This window comes from Carlito syrichta, unplaced genomic scaffold (assembly GCF_000164805.1).
Source record: "Carlito syrichta isolate Samal-C Ts95f unplaced genomic scaffold, Tarsius_syrichta-2.0.1 Scaffold287776, whole genome shotgun sequence".
Lineage (NCBI taxonomy): Eukaryota > Metazoa > Chordata > Mammalia > Primates > Tarsiidae > Carlito > Carlito syrichta.
The window spans coordinates 91,080-111,251 of record NW_007231872.1 but is presented as its reverse complement, the minus strand read 5'-3'; the positions used below and the strand labels follow the sequence as shown (position 1 = coordinate 111,251).

Sequence of the window (20,172 nt, the reverse complement as noted above, 5' to 3'; positions counted from 1 at the left end):
CCCACCCCCACCCCTTCCCGAACTGAAAGACAACAACGGAGTGCCGGCAGCCCAAGCGCGGGCCGCCCCGGCCGCGACAACACCACCAGCGACCTTCGTACCCCCTCTCCGACTGACGCCGGCCTCCCCCGCGCGCGTTACCGCTCCCGCCGCCGCTCTCACTTCTCAACCGAAACTTTCCTACTTACCAAACCCGTCGCCATTACCAAGTCTTTCAAGCTTCGTCTTCCCCCTCCCTCAACCCCCTGGGGGTTGAGCCTCCGCCCAGCTTTTTCGCCCTCTTATTGGTCTGCGGAACTGCCATTCTATCTCTCCCCTTTCCCATTGGGTGATACTGTGGCCCGTCTCGGGGGGCGGGCCTGTGTTGACTTTTGTGTTGTGTTTACTGGAGAAGATGCCCTGTCAATCACTGGAGTAAGTGCTTTGGATTGGACTACTGCCGAGACTCCGGGGACCCGAGCCAAACTTTGCCCCCGAAATGGATTGTGGGTTCGTAGTCTCAGAGCTGCTCTTTTGTCTCTGCGAAAGTGCGGGCCGAGTAGCCGTATATACTACATATCCCAGAGAAGCGTGCAAAGCGCAGTCTTGATAGTAAACAAGAGTCATAGGGACACGTGTATCAGCTCGTTTGTTTTGGTGTCTGGGACAAAAGGGAGGGGGCGGAGGAAGGGAGTGTTTTAAAGCCTGGGCCTCTTCTTCCTCGGGGCCTCCGCTAACACTTAGAGCGGCCCAAGCTTCTCGCTGCACCCACTCCGGGCCATAAACAGCCACAGTCGCTTGCTGCTCAAAGTTTGGCAGGTGGCCAAGGTATTGTTTTAGTGCGAGGGGAAGGAGATGACCGCACAAGCGGAAGCGTTGCAGGCTTATGAGGGGCTTGATCACCCGCAAATCATGATCCTAGGCACGATGGGGATGAAAGTGATGCTAGGCTCCACCAGCAGTGGGAAGAACTAGAATTTCTTTATCCGGAGCCTTGTCTCACCAACCCGAGGACAGCAACTTGAGATTTCCTTGTCAACTCTATTCAGTTTACTCAGGATCTGTCGAACTGACCAGCTAAGTGCCAGGCACTGTGAGGCTTGGGGCTGGACCGTGAGAATAGAAGCTCAAGGTCTAGAATATTTACGAAGCTGAAGGTAGGGGCTGGACGATTACTTTGAAATTGAGGCGAGTTAAAGCGATGTTTTTTTTCCATATTGACTAATTTGCTCGTTGGTTGAGGTAATACAGAGGGGTATTATGTATGACCTAGACTGATTTAATGTGTGAATCGTTATCTGTAAGTTTCTCTGGTGAGTTTTGTTAACCTCTTTTCCCTTCCAGACTGCTTCCCATTGACGAAAGAAAAAAAAAATCTTTCCACTTCGTTTCCACAAGGATTTCCTTAAGTTAGTTACTAATGCTCTGATTCACCACGGGAGAATGAAGGCTTCTCTGCTTTATAGTTACCTTTAAACATGGCTGTCCATCTCGTCTATAATTGGCATTCACATATTACAAAGGCATTATTAATCTGTTTTTCCCCCCTTTAAACCTTTAGTGTTTAATCTTTTAAGTTATGCTTTAGGTTGTATATCGCTAGATCACTAAATATATGCCTAAAATTAAGATGAGGAGAACTTACATTAGTAAGAAATCTATAAAAGCAAACTTTTGGAAAGAGCCTGAAATCATAGCTAGTTATTTCTTTAAAAAGAAAAAAACAACCCTGTATTTCTTGAAGTTTTGAATATACCTGAAAGCAACAAAGACTTTCAAAATAACCCCACATATGTTGAAACAAGTTTCGTTTTAAAATTCTTAGGGATTCCCCCATTTGAATCCTTGAAGTGACATTATAAAGTAATCCTTCCCACCATGTAATCGAAGATTTATTTTGTGTTCATGAGTAGTATTAATTTTTAAAATTTTTTTTCTTAAAACAGTTCAGAGAAGGGCCAACAAAATGCTTAGTTTATTTCCCTGAAGAAAAAGGACAGGATTTTAATTTATCATCTCTAAGTTTAATAGAGTGACCACAAAAGAAAGACTGTCTCTGCTACTTTGTGTATACTTGTTTTTTGTTTTGCTTCGTTTTACAGTGGAGGGTCATTATGACACCAACATTTAATTTCTGGGCAAAATAAAAATAAATCCATGGAGTTCACCTAATCATTTAAAATTAAGATCTGAGGCTGGGCTCGATGGCTTAGCCTGTATTCCCAGCACTTTGGGAGGGCGAGGTGACTGAATTGCCTGAGCCCGCGAGTTCGAGACCCATCCGGGCAACTTGGCGAGACCTCATCTCTACAATAAATCAAAAATGAGCCGGGTGTGGTAGCGCGCGCCTGTAGTTCCGGCTACTTGGAAGGCTGAGGTGGAAGGATCGCGTGAGCCCAGCAGCTTGAGGCTGCGGTGGCCGGGAGCCGCCACTGCACTCCAGTCTGGGCGACAGAGTGAGACTCCAACTCAAAAAAAAAAAAATTAAGATCTGAGATACTTACCATCTGACTCTTTCTAGGAAACAAAAAAGCTTTTCTCTCAAAAACATGCACTCCTAAGAGCTTGAGCCACTGCTTTACCCTCTTCAATACACAAACTGTGAGATCTGCTCAGCTGAAACTGTATTTAAACGTTGAACTATTTGAAAGTTTTTAACAAAAGACTTAGTGGTGATATCTTTTTATTGGTGGATACCAGAATGGGAAAAATAAACTCAACTTCATTTCCCACACATTATTATAAATGACAATTTATCCTTTAATAGTGCTGTATTAATAATTTATCTAACGTTTCATTCATTAAGAAACATTCAGTTGTTTGTTGACCACTGTGCTAGTTTATAAGAATAAAAAGATATAAAACATTTTTTGCATACTTTATCTCATGTTTGTCCAAGCTTTTAAATAAGAGTTAAATCAGACGAGCTAGTCACAACTTATTAAATAACTGGTATTAGAATTCTCTACACCTTTAAACAGAGAATAGCCCTATTTCCTGACTAGTTTGGGGAACCAAATGTCCACATTGGTGTCTTATGTGTATTTAGCAGGGACATCATCATTAATTGAGTGACTGACAAAACTAGCCAATATATAGGCCAGAACAAAGATCAAAACTGATAAAAATCTCCTGGGAAATTTTTACATATGTAAATTATACTCTTGGGCTAAAATAGATATAATTACAGTCTTTATCTGTCCTTAAGATGTTCCCATGATAAAGTTGCCATTAAAAAATCAGCTTCTTTAAATAATACCTTCTCTTGGTTAGTATAGTCACAATATCTATACACACACATACACACAAAATATATGCCAGAATATATCAAGAAATTATCATCTCAAATCAAAATATCTTTTCAGCAGTTTATAAAATTTCTTGCTACCTTAAAAATACATCAAGTTCTAATGTGTCAGAGATAGTTTAAAAAAATGATAAATCCTATTTAGTAGTGAAATAATATATTTCCAATTCCACCATGTCTGGCAAACCAATAACTGCTTTGCTGAACTGAAAAAAAATTCAAGCACACGGCACTGCCTGAATATTGAGAATAATCAGTTTGAATAATCAAAAGGTAAACAAATGAAATCACTCAAGTACCAAAATTAGGAAATTGAGCACACGTGTGAATTAAAATAGTAAGTATCCAAAACTTTCAGATAGTATCTTTCTTGGTTATTTAAGACACTCGCAAATATCCTTCCATATATCTTACTATACTTTAAAATTAGCTAATTTTATAATTAACTTTGTTCACAGTTCCAGGTAAATGCAAGTTGTAATGAAATCCCTGGAAGCTGATGATTGCCATTTTAGAACTAAGCAATACATGCCTCTACTTCTTGTCATTTCTGATACAACTAAAAGTTTAGACTTTGCTCCCATAACCAGAAAGCAAGACCTCTCTTAAGTGGCTGTGCTAGTGCATTAGCAAGAAGAATCTATGGACAAAGGAGGAATCAAGAATGGCTGTTGGCTGTTGGGTAATTGCCTGTTGGGGAGTGTGCTGACGTGACCCAGTGGGATAGGGAATGCTGGAGAGGAGAGATCTGGGGCCTGGGAGGAGGGGAAAGGATGGGTTCAACCTTAGATGATGAGCATGCCGTGCAGGCAAGAAATTCGAGTACAGGGGTCCTGTAGGCAGCTGAATATATTCATCTGGAGTTTAGAAGATGCAAGTCTAGAGAAATAAACCTGGGCATCCTCAGGACATAGAAGGAACTACCCTTTTATTTGGTCTCAGTTCTCAAAACGTTTATTATCAGGTTTTCCACTTGGGTATAAATAAAAATGTCTTTAGAGATGGCAACAAATAATTCTACTTCATTTCATTTTCAATTCATAAAATCAAGGTCAAATGACGGTTCCTACGTCATTTCAAGTTTTTTAGAATAGGTATTCCTGCTATTGGAACTGTTTAATACTCTCTGTTTTACACATTTTCTACTCCTATTTGGTATCCTAGGTGCCTCTCTGTGTATTTTATTTTAGTTGCTAGCTGAGTACATTTTAAGGACAATTCCGTCTAGTAAAGAGTAATTAAAATCATAGCAATAGCATGTCCATGGCTTTTATCACACTATGCTAAACAATATTTTTCCTTACATTTGCCTCCCCCCGTTTATATTATCTCCCCCGTCTTTATCCATCACCACCCCTTATGCATCTTTTTGTCTGGTCCATAATAAGCAATCAGTAAATTACATGGCTACTAAACAAATGAAAAATCGGGGAAATAAACAGCATGAATTTTCTAATAAACAGTATACTATAGTGCTGTATACCATATGCTGTTTTGAACGTTGACTTTAAGTAGTTTCCATGTGCTCTGTCACTTCCTCTACGTAGTCATTGCTATTATTTGAAAACAGGTCTTATCTTCTAGCCATGTGATAAGCACTCATTCATTTTTATCTCCCTCACAGTGCTAATCACGCAAAGTATTTGTCAAATTAATACACTTCAACTCCTTCAAGTTTATATAGCATATAAAGATGTCTTTATAGTGAGCACTTTTCCTAAAATAATTAAAATATTTGGCTTTTTAAAAATGTCATTTGTGGTGGGGCAAGGTGGCTCATACCTGTAATCCCAGCACTTTGGGAGGTGGAAACAAGAGAATTGCCTGAGCCCTGGGCTTCAAGACCTGCCTAGGCAACTTGGTGAGACCTTGTCTCTACAATAGATCAAGAAATATTAGCCGGGTGTGGTGGCACATGCCTGTGGTTCCAGCAACTTGGAAGGCTGAGGCAGAAGGATCGCCTGAGCCCAGCAGGTCGAGGCTGCAGTGGCCTTGAGTGTGCCACTGCACTCCAGTCTGGGCAAAAGAGTGAGACTCTAACTCAAAAAAATAAATGTCATTTGTATACATTTCAAGCATGTAGTCATTATGTAAAGGGAAGTACCCTTGCATTAAATGTTTCCTCTTGCCTAGGAGAGGTAGTGACATTCCTGAGATGCACAGTTTATTCTCTTGTTCCTCAGCAAGACCCAGAAAGGCTTCCAATTAGGACCAAGATGAAAAAAACAGTAATTATCCAAGATTTCGACTGGCCATATTTGCTGATCATAAATTCCTCCAAGGGTTCTACTTTGTAAACCTTTTTTCGAGTTAAATAGAAAACGTCCAGGGTTTCACGTCTGATTTGTTACAGTCAAGGGCAGCCACAGCTGCTTTTGTCATTTCACAGTCCGTTTCCAACTCACATTCAAACTATCCCTTGTGGTTGAGAAAAAAGTCATTTTGTTTTTCCAGGTGAGAGTAAAAAATGTATTTATATCCTATAATCAATCAGCTATAATTAGTGATAACATTATTTCATATGTATATATTTTGCTGTCACATTTTTTATTTTTGGGAAAATGATAGGGCTCGGGCTATAGTTACATCAGTCTGAAGAAACTACCTTCATAATGGGTGATATTTCACTTTTAAGGTGTAAACATTACCTCCATATCATACATCTCCACATTTTCCCATATAGAAATGATATATGCTGCTTCAGGATTTTCTAGGTACTTTTAGATCTATTTTTATTTGTTTTGAGTTTGAGTCTCATTCTGTCACCCAAGTTTGAGTGCAGTTGCATGCATCATGGCCACTGCAGTCTCGACCTGCTGGGCTCAGGTGATCTTTCTGCCTTAGCCTTCCAAGTAGCTGGAACTACAGGTGTATGCCACCACACCCAGCTAATTTTTTTATTATAAAGATGAGGTCTCGCCAAGTTGCCCAGATTGGTCTCGAACCCAGGAACTCAGGCAATTCTCTCACATCATCCTCCCAAAGTGGTGGGATTATAGGCGTGAACCACTGCACTGGGCCTACTTTTAGATTTAAAAACTTAGAACATAAAAAGGTAAAGAAATACCCAGATCTGTCAGTCAGACAAAGTTTCCATCTCAAAATAGTCTTACTCTCTGCATTGGAAACCTGAGACACATTTCTCTATATATTAGGTTCATTAACATTATTTGGAAAATACTTGAGTCTAAGAATTGCATGAGGAATCAAGAGATCTCAATTCTCCATAAGTTCTGCCATTGACACACAAAGTAAACGACTAGTGAAGTCATTGATTGTCTTAGGTATACAAACTGAACTGATTTAAGCTCTCATAGTTAATGTTGGGCACACAAGTCTTCTGCAAATACCTGGTGTACATTACTGCTTATATTTCCATAATTCATTGCACTTACAAATAATGGGGTTTTTTTTATACCTTTGAAAAGAAACAACTAAATGGTTTCAGTTGCGCAACCAGTTTTGCTGTCTTTAAAAGTATTCTGGAAGGCTGGGCACAGTGGCTCATGCCTGTAATCCCAGCACTTTGGGGGCTGAGAAGAGAGAATTGCCCGAGCCCAGGGTTCAGGACCAGTCTGGGCAGCTTGGTGAGCCCTTATCTCTACAATAAATCAAAAAATTAGCCGGGCTTGGGGCTTGGTGGCGTGTGCCTGTACTTGAAAGGCTGGGGCCTTCCACTGGCTGGGGGGCTCTCGCCCCCCACTTGTCCTTAGTATCGCTTTTTTTTTTAAGTTGGAGTCTCATTCCACCGACCAGGCTAGATTGCAGTGGCACGCTCATGGCCACCACAGCTTTGACCTACTGGGCTCGGACGATCCTTCCGTCTCAGTCTTCCAAGTAGCTGGAACTACAGACATGCACTACCATACCTGGCTGGTCTCAAAACCCTGGACTCAGGCATTCTCTTGCTTCCGCCCCCTACTTGGCCTTAGTATCGAGTTTTTTTTTTTTTTAAGTCGGAGACTCATTCTGTCGCCCAGGCTGGAGTGCAGTAGCACACTCACGGCCACCGCAGTCTCGACCTGCTGGGCTCAGGCCTTCCACCTCAACCCTTCAAGTAGCTGGAACTACAGGTGCACACCACCACACCCACCTAATTTTTGTATACATTGTAGAGACAAGGTCTCACTAAGTTGCCCAGGCAGGTCTCAAATTCCTGGGCTCAGGTAATCCTCTCACCTCCACCTCACAAAGTGCTGGGATGACAGGCATGAGCCACCACACCTGGTTATATCAGTATTTTTAAAGATGCTTTGGAAAGGAAAAGAATACAGCATTTTTCTTAACCTTTTCAGTAAAATACAAAGTACCTCGCTTCATGCTGTTTCACTTGAAGCATTTTAAATGAACTGCTAGCCAGAATTTACCATAGTAACCCAAAGAGTAACCCATATACATTCACCCTACTTGTGTCACCGGTAGTGTATATCTTAAAATATATGCATAAAGCCCTAGTTCATAATGATATGAAGAAAACATACTCATATTTATTTAAAACAAATAAGGGGAAGCACCTCTGCTCTCTGGGAAGAATTCCTAACCTTTGTCTTAGCCACACAATGCATCAGGAGACTCAATTCAGCACATCAGCAGAGGATTCCCCCACAGGAAGGATTCTTGGTTAGTGAATAAATAATGACATCCACAAGTCAAACTTGAGCTGTTTTAATTAGATAATTTTACACATAAATTCCCTAGTTAGCCAGACTTATTTGGTTATCCTAAATGGTCAAATTTGCAACAAGCCACAATCATTTCTCCCACACACGTCCACAAGTTTCAAAGTGTAAAAACCTATTGCCAAGCAGAACCATACTTTCTTGCTATTTTATGCCTGGGGGTTTAGCTTCCACATGTCACATCTCTATCATGCTTTTCAACGTATTATCCACTGTGCAAGTCATACTAAAGAAACAAGCAAAAAGGTATTAAAAACAGTAATTCGTATATTTTATTATAAAAGTGTGCTTTATTATAAGGAAAATTTAAATATAACCAACGATACTGAAAATAAGGTAACTGGCTTTTATAGCCTTGGTCAGATTCTTCATTAAACAGGTGTTTGTTTGCTGTTCTATGAATAGTTAACAATTTACACAACAAAACAGACAAGTTGAAAAAGTGATTAAGAATACAGAATGACGAAATAGGAATACGGGATTCTTTTGTGTTTTTTCTTGCTTAACAAACACAGCTTTTAAAATAAAATCTCAAATAGAAAACAAGTCATCTTCATGTAGAGAGCTCTTTTTTCCTACAAGAAGGTTTTGCAAAAATACTAAACAGTGTTCCAAAATATGGCAGAAGTTTTACTTTACATTCTTTACTTAACTTCTTATATATACTTATCCAATTCACATTCTAACCACATTTTCATATACAAGTGGGACCATAAACATTCTCTAAATAGACTACGCTAGCCACAGAATAATTTTACTTATGTATATATATAGTCTTTTGAAACATGTTTCCCAAAATGAAATTGCTCATTTAAAAGTAAACAACTGTTTAATATTAATATCTGTAGACACTGGGTCGTGGGGCCTAGAAATTATGTAAGAGTGTATTGCTTTGCTTGAACATAACTAAATTCATCTTATATGGCAGCATACTAAGCATATCAATGATCAAAAAAAGTTCTATAAGTTTGAATTCATTCTGCACTAACTTTAACTGAGTCTACATTAAAGCAGTGGCAAGGCCTAATGGTATATGTGGTATGAGAGAAATTCCTTTTGTCTTTTTATGTTGTTTTGCTTGTAAAATTTATTTTTATCACTATAGAGGAAGTTGTTAAGAATAAGAAAAAAACAGAAAACAAACCACAGTGGCTGCTGATCAATGAGACTGCAGGTTGGAAATCATAAGGAAGAACAGAAACCCAGGAGGTGGATGTCTGCAAATGGCTACATCATGTAGATCTAGTGAAGAACAAAGAAATATTCTGTAGGCCTGTGGATAAGGATCCTAAAATATTTTGGGTACAGGGGAATTTTTGTTTAAGTATTTGTAAGATCTTAGGCTAAAGAAGACCAAAAAATGCCAGATTTTAAAAGTTTAAATAGCTTTTTAAAAAAATCTTTGTGACATTAAATGTCAAGATCAAATATTTAAAGATAAAGGAAATAGAAAATTGCAAAATGAAAAAAGAAGCAGCTATATACTTGATGAGAAAAAAACTGTATTAATGTTCTCTCGTCTAAAAGACTCTTTTCCCTATTATCCTAACTAAATTGCCTGTCCTTAAAACCACTGGACTATGTAGATTACTGACATTACACCAAAGAAGTCAAAATAAGCTTTATTGCAAAAATATAAAATGTTTTAAAATTGCATATGATGTTTTATACCATTTCACCAATAGGCCAAGACCAGCACATAACTTATCAAGCCAGAAAAACTGTAAAATGAAAATGATTTAAATTTTACTATGTATCATGAGTTATAAAAAGAATGTGATGTCATGCTGTGTAGCATGATTCATTGTCAAGTGCTCTCTTATATGGGAATGGTCACTAATATGATATCAATCTGAATAAGTCAAACACATATAGCCTATGATAACATCCTTTAATTGTCTTCTTAAACACAGATACTTTCAATATATTACAATCATGTGAATAAACCTTTCATTCAAATAATTTTGTGGAATAGAAAGTCATTTTATCACTATGTCGATTTTTTCTGAACTACTCTTTAGAAAGTGATGTTAAAGCCTATTGACTATTAAACCACTACTGTTTATTGAAACGGTGTAAATGTAAAAAAAGGAATAAACCTTGAAATCACAGAAAATGCTTGGCATCTACACAAACACATTCTCAGTGGACTAACCACTACTGCGTAATTTTGTCACTATAGTTCTTGCTCCATACTTTTGCTTCATGCAGTGGGTTCAACAATATCCATGTTTGTTCCAAACAGGGCAACTAATTGCTCTTCATAGGTGGTGATGTTCCTTTTCATAATTTCCATGCAAGGTCCCAGAAGCCTTTCAAATGCTTGCACATCCATGGCTGAGAAAAGGAAAGAATACAAGAAAAATAACATTTTTGGAAAATCTGCAGAATTTCTAAGTCATTTATAATATCCATTCTGCATGTGTCAGCAATACAATGATATTTTTAGGTAAATATTGTAAAAAGATTTGAAAAGCACAAAGATAAAACTATTTCACTTCCAAAAGGAAGCAGCCGAGGCCTTCTTGGGCCACACTCTCAGGTTCTTTGTTAATGGGTTGAGCCATGTTAACTTGGTGGGAAGTTCCTGGTCAAACTGAGGAAACAATGAGGGACTGTCATGCAAAGGTCTTAGAATTTTATTTTATTATTATTATTTTTTGAATTGGAGTCTCACTCTGTGAGACTTCCAGGCTGGAAGGCAGTGGCACGCTCCCAGCCGGCCACCGCAGCCTCGACCTGCTGGGCTCCGGCGATCCTTCTGCCTCAGCCTTCCAAGCAGACAGAACTATAGGCATGCGCTACCACACCTGGCTAATTTTTGATTTATTGTAGAGACGAGGCCTCGCCAAGTTGCCCGGGTGGGCAATCCTCTCGACTCAGTCTCTCAAAGTTCTGGGATTACAGGCTGAGCCACAAAGCCCGGCCTGGTCTTAGAATTTTAAAAAGAAAGTTTGATGTCTCCACCTTAGTAATATGAACTTCTCAAAGTTGGCCAGAGAGTGTTTTCTATCCTGTTTTCTTTTCTCAGTTTAATGCCATGTGGTGACGACAAGAGTAATTCAACAATATTAAAAAGAGTAATTTTTACTCTTTTATACTGTTGTCTATGTAATTCACAATGGCAGCCAACATGATGCCTTTGTCTGCTTCAATTAAGTATATGCTGCTTATCACTTTGCTTGCCTGTCTCATGCATTTTTAAATGGTTCTTATAATATACAGATAGAAAATATGCTCATACTCTCTACCATAAAAATACAAATTAAAATACATATTCTTTACCTTTCAGATATGCAACAGTAAAAAAGGCAATGTTTACAAGAATAGGGTAAATGGACATTCTAGCACTGCTGGTTGCATTTAAATTGGTTCAAATAAAAGAGATCTGGCAATATGTCTCAAAATTTATTTTTTTTAAAAAATGCTCTGAAACCATTTATATGGAAAAACCCTATATATAGAAACATCTTCTATGCACAAATGTTCCTCACCAAAAAGCTGAAGCCAAAGTCCTCAAAAAAATGTACCAATGGGGAATGATTAAGTAACTTATTATGGGTATATTTACCTAATAGAATGTTAAAATTTGATGTAATCAAAGAAGAGAATTTCTAAGCTATAATGAATTTTTTTTTTTTTTTTAATGTCTGTTTCTTTTTTTGCTATAATGAATTTTAAAAGCTATTTACAAAATTGTTTAACAACAAGAAACTCATACAAAAAAAAAAAGGCCAAAAGAAATTATTCCATATATAGTGAAAATCAGCCAGGCTCAGTGGCTCAGCCTGTAATCCCGCATCTTTGGGAGGCTGAGGTGAGTGGATTGCCTGAGCCCGCGGGTTCAAGACCCACCTGGGCAGCAAGACCTCATCTCTACAATAAATAAAAAGAAAATCAGCCGGGCGTGGTAGCGCATGCCTATAATTCCGGCTACTTGGAAGACTGAGGCAGAAGTATCGCCGGAGCCCAGCAGGTCGAGGCTGCGGTGGCCAGGAGTGGCCACTGCACTCCAGTCTGGGTGACAGAGTGAGACTCCAACTCAAAAAAAACCCCACAAAAACAAATAGTGAAAATCATTGGATTGTGGTGGTCATGGTGGTGTGGGTGATTCTTAGGGGTTTTTTTTTTGGGGGGGTTTGAGTTGGAGTCTCATTCTGTCGCCCAAGTTGGAGTAGAGTGGCACACTCACTGACACCCCAGTGTCAACCTGTTGGGCTCCAGCAATCCTTCCCGCCTCAGCCGTCCAAGTAGCTGAAACTACAGGTACGCGCTACCACACCCAGCTATCTTTTAATTTTATTGTAGAGACAAGGTCTCACCAAGTTGCCCAGGCTGGTCTCAAACCCGCGTGCTCAGGCAATCCACTTGCCTCAGCCTCCCAAAGTGCTGGGATTACAGGTTGAGTCACCGAGTTCGGCCAGTTTTTTCTACATTTTCTATATTTTTCAGATTTTCTTTAATGTGAGTATAATTATTATAGAAAAAAATTAACAATTTCACTCATATCATCTTTACTTTTGCTTATTATCTAATAGTGCTACTCGGGGAAATTACCTGTCAGTTTCTAATTGTCTTTTCTTCCATTCAAGTGTAACATGTGATTAATATTATACTTATTTAAAATCTTTTAAAAAGTGACTTCTCTAAGAAGTTAATTGAGGATCTTTGCAAATATTAAAAATATTAAAACTAAGTTTATTCTATTGAACTGTGGATGAAGAGCAGAGAGGCAAATTACTAGGGAACCAACTTTCTTAAAGAAAATGTCATCCTTATTGCTATCTCTTTAATTATATTTTTCATTATTAAAGTGATTTCTCAGATACATAAGATGTCTCCCAGTTGAAGATGGTATTTCTGCCAAGCTACTCTTGGTAAAAAAGTAATAACAGCTGAACAACAAAGATATTTGACAGCACTTTGACTAACCTGAACCTTTGTGAGCCAGTGCTCAGATGAGTAAGGCGTCTCACAGACATTCCAACGTTCCCCACAGATCCCCACAGATCTTAATCATGGACTTTATTAACACTATTTATAAATAGTGCTAGCCTTCTCTTTTGAGGAACAGAACACGTTTGTTTGTTTTGGCAGATTAGATATAAAACTTGGTATTTGAAATTCCTATTTTTATAACTAAAATAAGATGTGATACAAAAAAAGAGTATTTTTGTATGTAAAAATTTCAAAGGAAAAAAATGGCTCCTACAAATTACTTTTTTTTTTTTTTTTTTTGAGTTGGAGTCTCACTCTGTTGCTCAGGCTGGAATGCAGGGACATGCTCATAGCCACCGCAGCCTTAACCTGCTGAGCTCAGGTGTTCCTTCCGCCTCAGCCTTCCATGCAGCTGGAATTACAGACATGTATCACCACGCCCAGCTAATTTTTTGATTTACAGTAGAGATGAAGTCTCACCAAGTTGCCCAGGCTGGTCTCGAACCCGTGGGCTCAGGCAATCCCCTTACCTCGGCCTCCCAAAATGCTGGGATTATAGGTGTGAGCCACCATGCCTGACCTAAAAATTATTCTTAAAATGCAATGAGTCCTAACCTTGTTACATTTTGTGAGGACCACATCCCCACAAAATATGTGCACCCAAGAAAATGATCCGTACAACGTGAATACATAAAATGCAGACATAACAATTTCAACCAGGGGAAGCACACCCACAGTGGCGGATCCCTACCTAAACATTTCACGGTCCCAATGGCATGTGCAGAAGCTGCTCGAGGTTTGTTAGTTACCAGGGCAAGCTCTCCAAAGTACTGCCCCCGCGAACATCGGGCGATTTCTACTGCATCATTTTCTTCCACTTCTGATTTACCCTGACGAGGTAATTAAAAAGATTAACTTTTCCTCAGCTTCTGAAAAATACAGGTTCACCTTAAACATTAAAAGGTACATTATGCTCCTCACTGATAGTATGTGGGGTGTTAGCACTTAAGAATGCTTACCTTTCTTTTCATAGTAATTTTCACTTCTCCAGATTCTACAATGAAAAAAGAATCAGCCAAATCTCCCTATCAGAATAAAATAACAAAAACAGAGTGTGAAAATGCAAATTAATTTGATAATAATAATCATCTTGTTGCCAACTATAACCCCGAAATCAGTCTAATACCCATGTACAGTTAACCTGAAAAGTGAACACCCATGGGAACAAGTTATCTCAATTTCTAAATTGAAAGATTACAATGGACAGCTATGTAGTGAGTATTCATTTGTAAAACTATTTGAAATAACACACTCTGACACAGCACTACTCCTAAAGCCAAGAAAATATGCCAAATAACACAGGTGAGAATTTCACCCAAAATTCAGACTGAATAGCAGCATTCATAGTTAGACATGGCAACACTGCTGTGTATCCCAGCAGTGTCCCCTCAGCCGGCAGGAATATGTTTGCTGATCCTGTGCAACCCAGAAAGTGCTAAGATATGCACCCTGTGTCACCCTAATACTACAAGCATTGGTGTGGTGACACAAGGTGACCCATTGGCTTGAAAAGAGCAGAGAGTACTCAGATGTAGTAGGAAGAACCAGACGTGGGCCTCGACATTCTTATTACAGTTAGTTAAGGACCAAAGTCTGAACAAAGCCAGTCTACTGACAGTCTAGCCCAAGTCTTTGAAAAGACTTCTGAAAGAAAAGTGTTGCCATTTCTAACTACATACCTGTTTTTTCTTGTTTTAGAACTCTCCCTTGATTTCCAGTGATGCCATCTGAATTAAACAATATAGTATGGAAGATAATAGCACAGACACTGACTTTTCTAAGCCTCTCAAAGTGATTCTGGAGAAGCCTATGTATTTCAAAACTCTATAGAACAAATTTTAACAATTTAGTATCAGATTCTATCACAAAAATAAATGTTGAATTTCAATTTCTGTAATATAGTACAGATATGTATGTATATAAAAGTTTAAAAGACAACTAATATGCAAAACATCTTTTAAAAACCCTAAATATATTAAATCTCCTTTCTCTCCCCCTTTTCTGAGAGGAGATCTTGTTATATTGCCCAGGCTGGTCTAAACGCATAGGCTCAAGCAATCTTCTTGCCTCAACCTTCCAAGTAGCTGGGACTACAGATTTGCTCCACTACACCCAGCTAATTATTTTTTTTAGAGGTTCAGGGAGGGCGGGTCTCACCATGTTGCCTAGGCTGGTCTCGAACTCCTGGCCTTGAGTGATCCTCCCACCACAGCCTCTTGAAACTGTCCCTTATCTTTATACCAGATTTTCATAAGTGCTTCATGTTAAATTTTCAAGTGTTTTGAATCACAGTAAGTCTATTTGCTGCTGTGTAATTTGAGTGTGTATGAAACTGGTGCAATCTGAATAAGGTCTGTAGATTATGCCAATGTCGATTTCCTGGTTTTGATATTGTACAATTGTGATGCAAGATACACTGGGAGAAACTGGGTGAAGAGTACGAGGGACTGTTCAGAACTCTTTTTGCAATGTCCTGTGAATCCATACTTACTTCAAAAATAAAACCTAAAAAACATTAAAATGTGCTCTGTGTTTTGTTATCTACCAGTTTATATAGTAGAACCTTGTTTGACTCTGCTTTTTCCCAGTTCCTGACTGCTCTAATCCACAGAGAAGTAGCTAGGAGGTTGATTGAGAGATTTACTTGTTTGCCTTCTAAAACAATTATCTTCCTTCGGTCTCACAGACCTTGTATCTTGTTTCACATATAAAGAAAGAAATAATATTTCAGATAAAGAGTATAATACAGCACAATACTATGTACAAAAATAGAATCTATGAAAAAGACCTTTAATCATTTGCTCAATGCTACAAGAAATGTAACTAGGAAACAAGGTACTATCCTCTGCATGCTTTACCTGTGAATTTCCAACTGTTTTCACAAATTCTACTTTTTGGTAGTCCATTCTAACAGAGGTATGCAATACTAACGGTTCCAACGGGGATCTTTCTTAAGAAAGCAAGAGGTGTTAGATAACATGTTGTTCCACACTTAGTGCTTGGAAGCCTACACAGGGTGTGGTGCAGTGTGTTCCCTTCCTGGTGAATTCTCTCAGGGAGCAGCCACAGGCGGTTTCGTCATGAACTGATCATGCCCCACTCTACAGTACCTTCCAGTGCACCTTCTGGGTCCTCAATAATCTCATGGAACACTCACCTATTTTTTTCCTTTTATAAATGACATCTTAGTCTTCATATACATGTGAATTTCATGCCATGTACAAACATAAAATTGTGCAGAAAGTCATCTGATGGCTTAAAACACTCATTAGGAGTTAATTAAATAAACAAAAATATTCAAATAGCTTAACAGCTGTAAATTAAACCATTTTAACAGATCACTAGGCAGAAGTCACATTTATTTCATCCATCACTGCATACTAATTAAAGAAACATATGAAAAGTTTGCCAAGATTCACAACATATAAAAAGCTTTTGGAATATAACCCTAAACTGAATTACTTTTCAAAATATTATACCTGAGCGATGATTTGTTCTCCATCATTGTATACTTTGGTGCCTATCACATCTACTACTTTCAGGCGTTCAGAAACCTACAAAGAAAAAAAAGACAATATTAAATAGAAATAAATCAACTGGGTAATCCTATCTTAGAGGTTAAAAACTGGTAGCCTGTAGGACAAATAAATTGAGCAGTGTATAGGCTGTATGTGTGTTTGTTGTCTTAACTTTAGCATTTTCAAGTAATTTTTTCACAAAAATTTTAATTTCTACCTTCTCTCAAAAAATTAGAAGACCGCAACACTCAGCCCATATTTCCACATGGCCAACAATAAAACTATGGTGGACTAGCAGCTGTTTCTTTAGATAGACTGCATGCTCTCCAATCTGCAAAAGTTCCTTCCTGGACTGGTTTTCTTCTCTGTGTTTCTTGCCCCATTCTGAAGGTATTGGGTTTCCAACCCCTGACCTATTTTTGTTTAAAGAGGTATGCTGCTGGAGAAGCCCAGCTGCCTAATATGCATTCTGTAACGTAGCCAATGTTTCTACCGGGCATAAACTGACAACCCAACAGAGACATCAGAAAGGAGAACCACTTCTATTTTAACATCTGACATTTTATAAGACACTGTGAGTAAATGTACAAGAGAGAAAAAAACAAAAAAACAAAAGCAATTATCTTTTGGGGAGCAGGCCCCTTGTAGTACAGGCTTCCCCCACTAGGTAAGTATTCTAGGAACCCACTGGCATCAGTGTACCAACTAGCATTGTTGTAAGAGGCTATGTGACTTCAGTGAGGTTTTTTTTGGAGATTTTTTCAACACATTTGCCCATTTCAAGATGCATGATTTACAAGTGCACCTGCCTACACCGCGCTGTGTTCAGCAGTTTTTCATCAAAAACAGCATGCCCCCATATCTCACCCACCCTATTCAGCAGATCTCGCCCCGAGTGACTTTTGTTTTCCCAGAAGGAAAATGTACTCAAAGAGAAACATTTTGCCGATGTGGAAGAGGTGGAACCAAAAAACGGCAGAAGCACTAAAAGGTATCAAAATTGACTCAGTTCAAAAATTGTTTTGAGCAGTGGAAACTGCATCTTGATAAGTGTATTGCATCAAACAGAGAGGACTTTGAAGATCCACATAGCCACAGTATATATGTAAGAGTAAATACACACTTTTTTATAAACAAATTCCAGTTGTTTTGGGTTCCCCTTCATATATGTCCCTTTTGAATTACTCTCAAAATATTTGAAATGAGACTAAAATATCTAGAAAAACATTGAATTTAACAATAAAATATAAAAAGTAAAGTTGAATTTTTTAGGGTAACAACAAGCCACTCTTTTAAACCTCTACCTTCAAAGATAAAAACCTAACAGTTGGTGTCACTGAGAAGACACCTGGGCTAAGAAATGAAAAAAATGAGGGAAGGAGCCATGGGGCCATGGAAGACAATATTCCAGATAGACAGCGAGTACAGAGATGCTGTGGTAGGTGTGAGCCAGGCATGTCTGAGGTAGCGCAAGAGGCTAGCATATGTCCAGTGGGTAAGGGGTGTAGAGCAGTAGGAAACAGAGTCCAAGGGGAATGGGTGTGGCATGGGACAGACGGTGTGGAGCCTCTGAGGCTGTGTGAGGAGGGTCTTAGACAGAGGAGTGCCACTGAATGGGTTTTTAAATGATTATTCTAGCGGCTGCAATAAGCCAGGCACAGAGGTGGTGATGGCTCAGGCAGAGGAGGATGATGGTGAAATTGGCACAAGATGACCGGATGCTGAACACATTCCAAAGACGGGGCAGGTAAGACTACTAACAGACTGGACAGGTAAGACTACTAACAGACTGGACATGGGTGGAGAACACAGATGGGTCAGTGATAACTCCAAAGTTTCTGGCCTCAGACAATGGAAGGGTGGTGTTCTCTCTACTGAGACAAGGAAGAAAGAGGAGGAGGAGATTTAGGATGTGTTAGGTTTGAGCTATTAGACAACCTAGAGGAGATCTTCAATTTGCAGTTGGACAAATGAATCTGGCATTCACGGGAGGGGCCTTGCCCAGTGATGTCAATTTCAGGAGGCATTAGGATATAGACAGGACAGATTAGAAGGTCCCCAATTTACATTGGTTCAATTTATGAATTTTCGACCTTATAACTGTTTGAAAGCAATATGCATTTTAAAAACTAATTTTGAATTCTGATCTTTTCCTGGTCTAGTGATAACGTGGTACGATGCTGGGCAGTGGCAGTGAGCCGCGGCACCCAAGACAGCCATGCAATCATCAGGTAAACAACTAATCCTCTACACTGGACTGTGTTGCCAGATGATTTTGTCCAATTGTGGGCTAATTTAAGTGTTCCGAGCACGTAGAAGAAAGGCTAGGCTAAGCTATGCTGTTTGGTAGGTTAGGCGTATTAAATGCACTTTCGACTTCTTATTTTTAACTTGTGATGGGTTCACTGAGATGTACTCCCATTGTAAGTCAAGAAGTATCTATATGTAAGGCCAAGGGATTTGACATGTTCACCAAGTGAATAAGTGTACCCTGGAAAGAGAAGAGGCCAAGGACAAAGCCTGGAATGCCAATTTTAAGAGGAAAAGAGAAGACAAATAAACAGGAAACATGACTGGGAAGGAGAAGCCAGCGAGAACATTCTGTGTTTCAATAACTCCTCCCTATAAAGACACAACTGGTGGATCTTGTCTACATTTATATGATTATTTTAAGTTTGCTATTAGATAAAGATCACATATAAATTTGCTATAGATGCTGAGTAAGTAGTCTATTACTTTTAGCTAGCAAAACAAACGCAGTTACAGATAGTAAAGGAAATACTGAATTATAAAAACTAACACCACCATTTGATCTTTTCAAATGAAAATATGGATATATTTTTTACTCAAATAAAATTTCCTACAGAATTAAATATTCCTAGTAAAAACAAAGCTTTTAAAGTAAAATAAATAAAAGCATAAACATATACTCACCTCCAAAGATTTAAGAAATGGCAGTGACTCAATAAAGCTTTCATACATTTTCCTCTTTTTGGCATTGTTTTTGACAATTATTCTCCTGAAGGTTACCCTGTCCTAAAGGCAGAATATCAAATACAAAGACAGTCAAAAGACAGGTTTTATGGGTGAGAAAAGTCTGAACAAGTTTTATTTTATTCCCCATAAGAAACAAACAATAACTGAAGATTTTTAAATACAAGATTAACATCATTATACTTTTAATGCAACTCATTTCATAGTTTTATTTCTTCAAGTACAAAATATAAAACCACATAAAATATTATTTTCAAAGGAAGCATCAGTTTACTTTTATTCCTCAGAAGTCTGACTAGCATGTGGAACTGTGTCCACAAGGAGGCGCTCTCACACCATTTTACAAACTAGCACTGTGCTTTTTTTTTTTTTTCCTATGGGTAGCAGTTCTAGGAGGCTGCAAAATCAATCAGGTGGAATATGACCAGCATTTTTTTAGAAAATAAAGTAGAACAGAAAATCCTTGAATGAGATAAGTATTTATTTCAGCCATACACAAAGACACACAAACAAATGCACTAACAGTGATGTTACTAACGTGTTCCTTAATCTACTTTGCAGTTAAAAAAAAGACATCTTTTTAGAAAAATTTGTAAAATCATAAAAATTATAAAAGACCTTGAAAAGCTATGCACTCTAGTTTCTTTTTCATATCCACAGTATATCAGAATTTTATTTTTAAAAATAGGAGCCAGGC

At 38.5% G+C, this 20,172-nt stretch overlaps 2 protein-coding genes across 2 annotated transcripts in view; both read right to left on the bottom strand.

Annotated features, from left to right (window-relative positions):
• Positions 1-248, bottom strand: part of HBP1 (HMG-box transcription factor 1) — a 36,393-nt gene extending 36,145 nt beyond the window's left edge. The window contains exon 1 of the mRNA XM_008053016.1: positions 189-248. Within this exon, the coding sequence (XP_008051207.1) occupies positions 189-203 (15 nt within the window). The 5' untranslated portion in view covers positions 204-248. The remainder of the gene's footprint in view (positions 1-188) is intronic.
• Positions 249-7,935: 7,687 nt separating this feature from the next.
• The window catches only part of PRKAR2B (protein kinase cAMP-dependent type II regulatory subunit beta), an 80,299-nt gene continuing 68,062 nt past the window's right edge, over positions 7,936-20,172 (bottom strand). The window contains exons 7-11 of the mRNA XM_008053015.2: positions 19,416-19,517; positions 16,443-16,517; positions 13,923-13,988; positions 13,655-13,793; positions 7,936-10,302 (exon numbers count right to left, since the gene is read on the bottom strand). Coding sequence (XP_008051206.2) covers positions 10,169-10,302; positions 13,655-13,793; positions 13,923-13,988; positions 16,443-16,517; positions 19,416-19,517 — 516 coding nt within the window. The 3' untranslated portion in view covers positions 7,936-10,168. The remainder of the gene's footprint in view (positions 10,303-13,654; positions 13,794-13,922; positions 13,989-16,442; positions 16,518-19,415; positions 19,518-20,172) is intronic.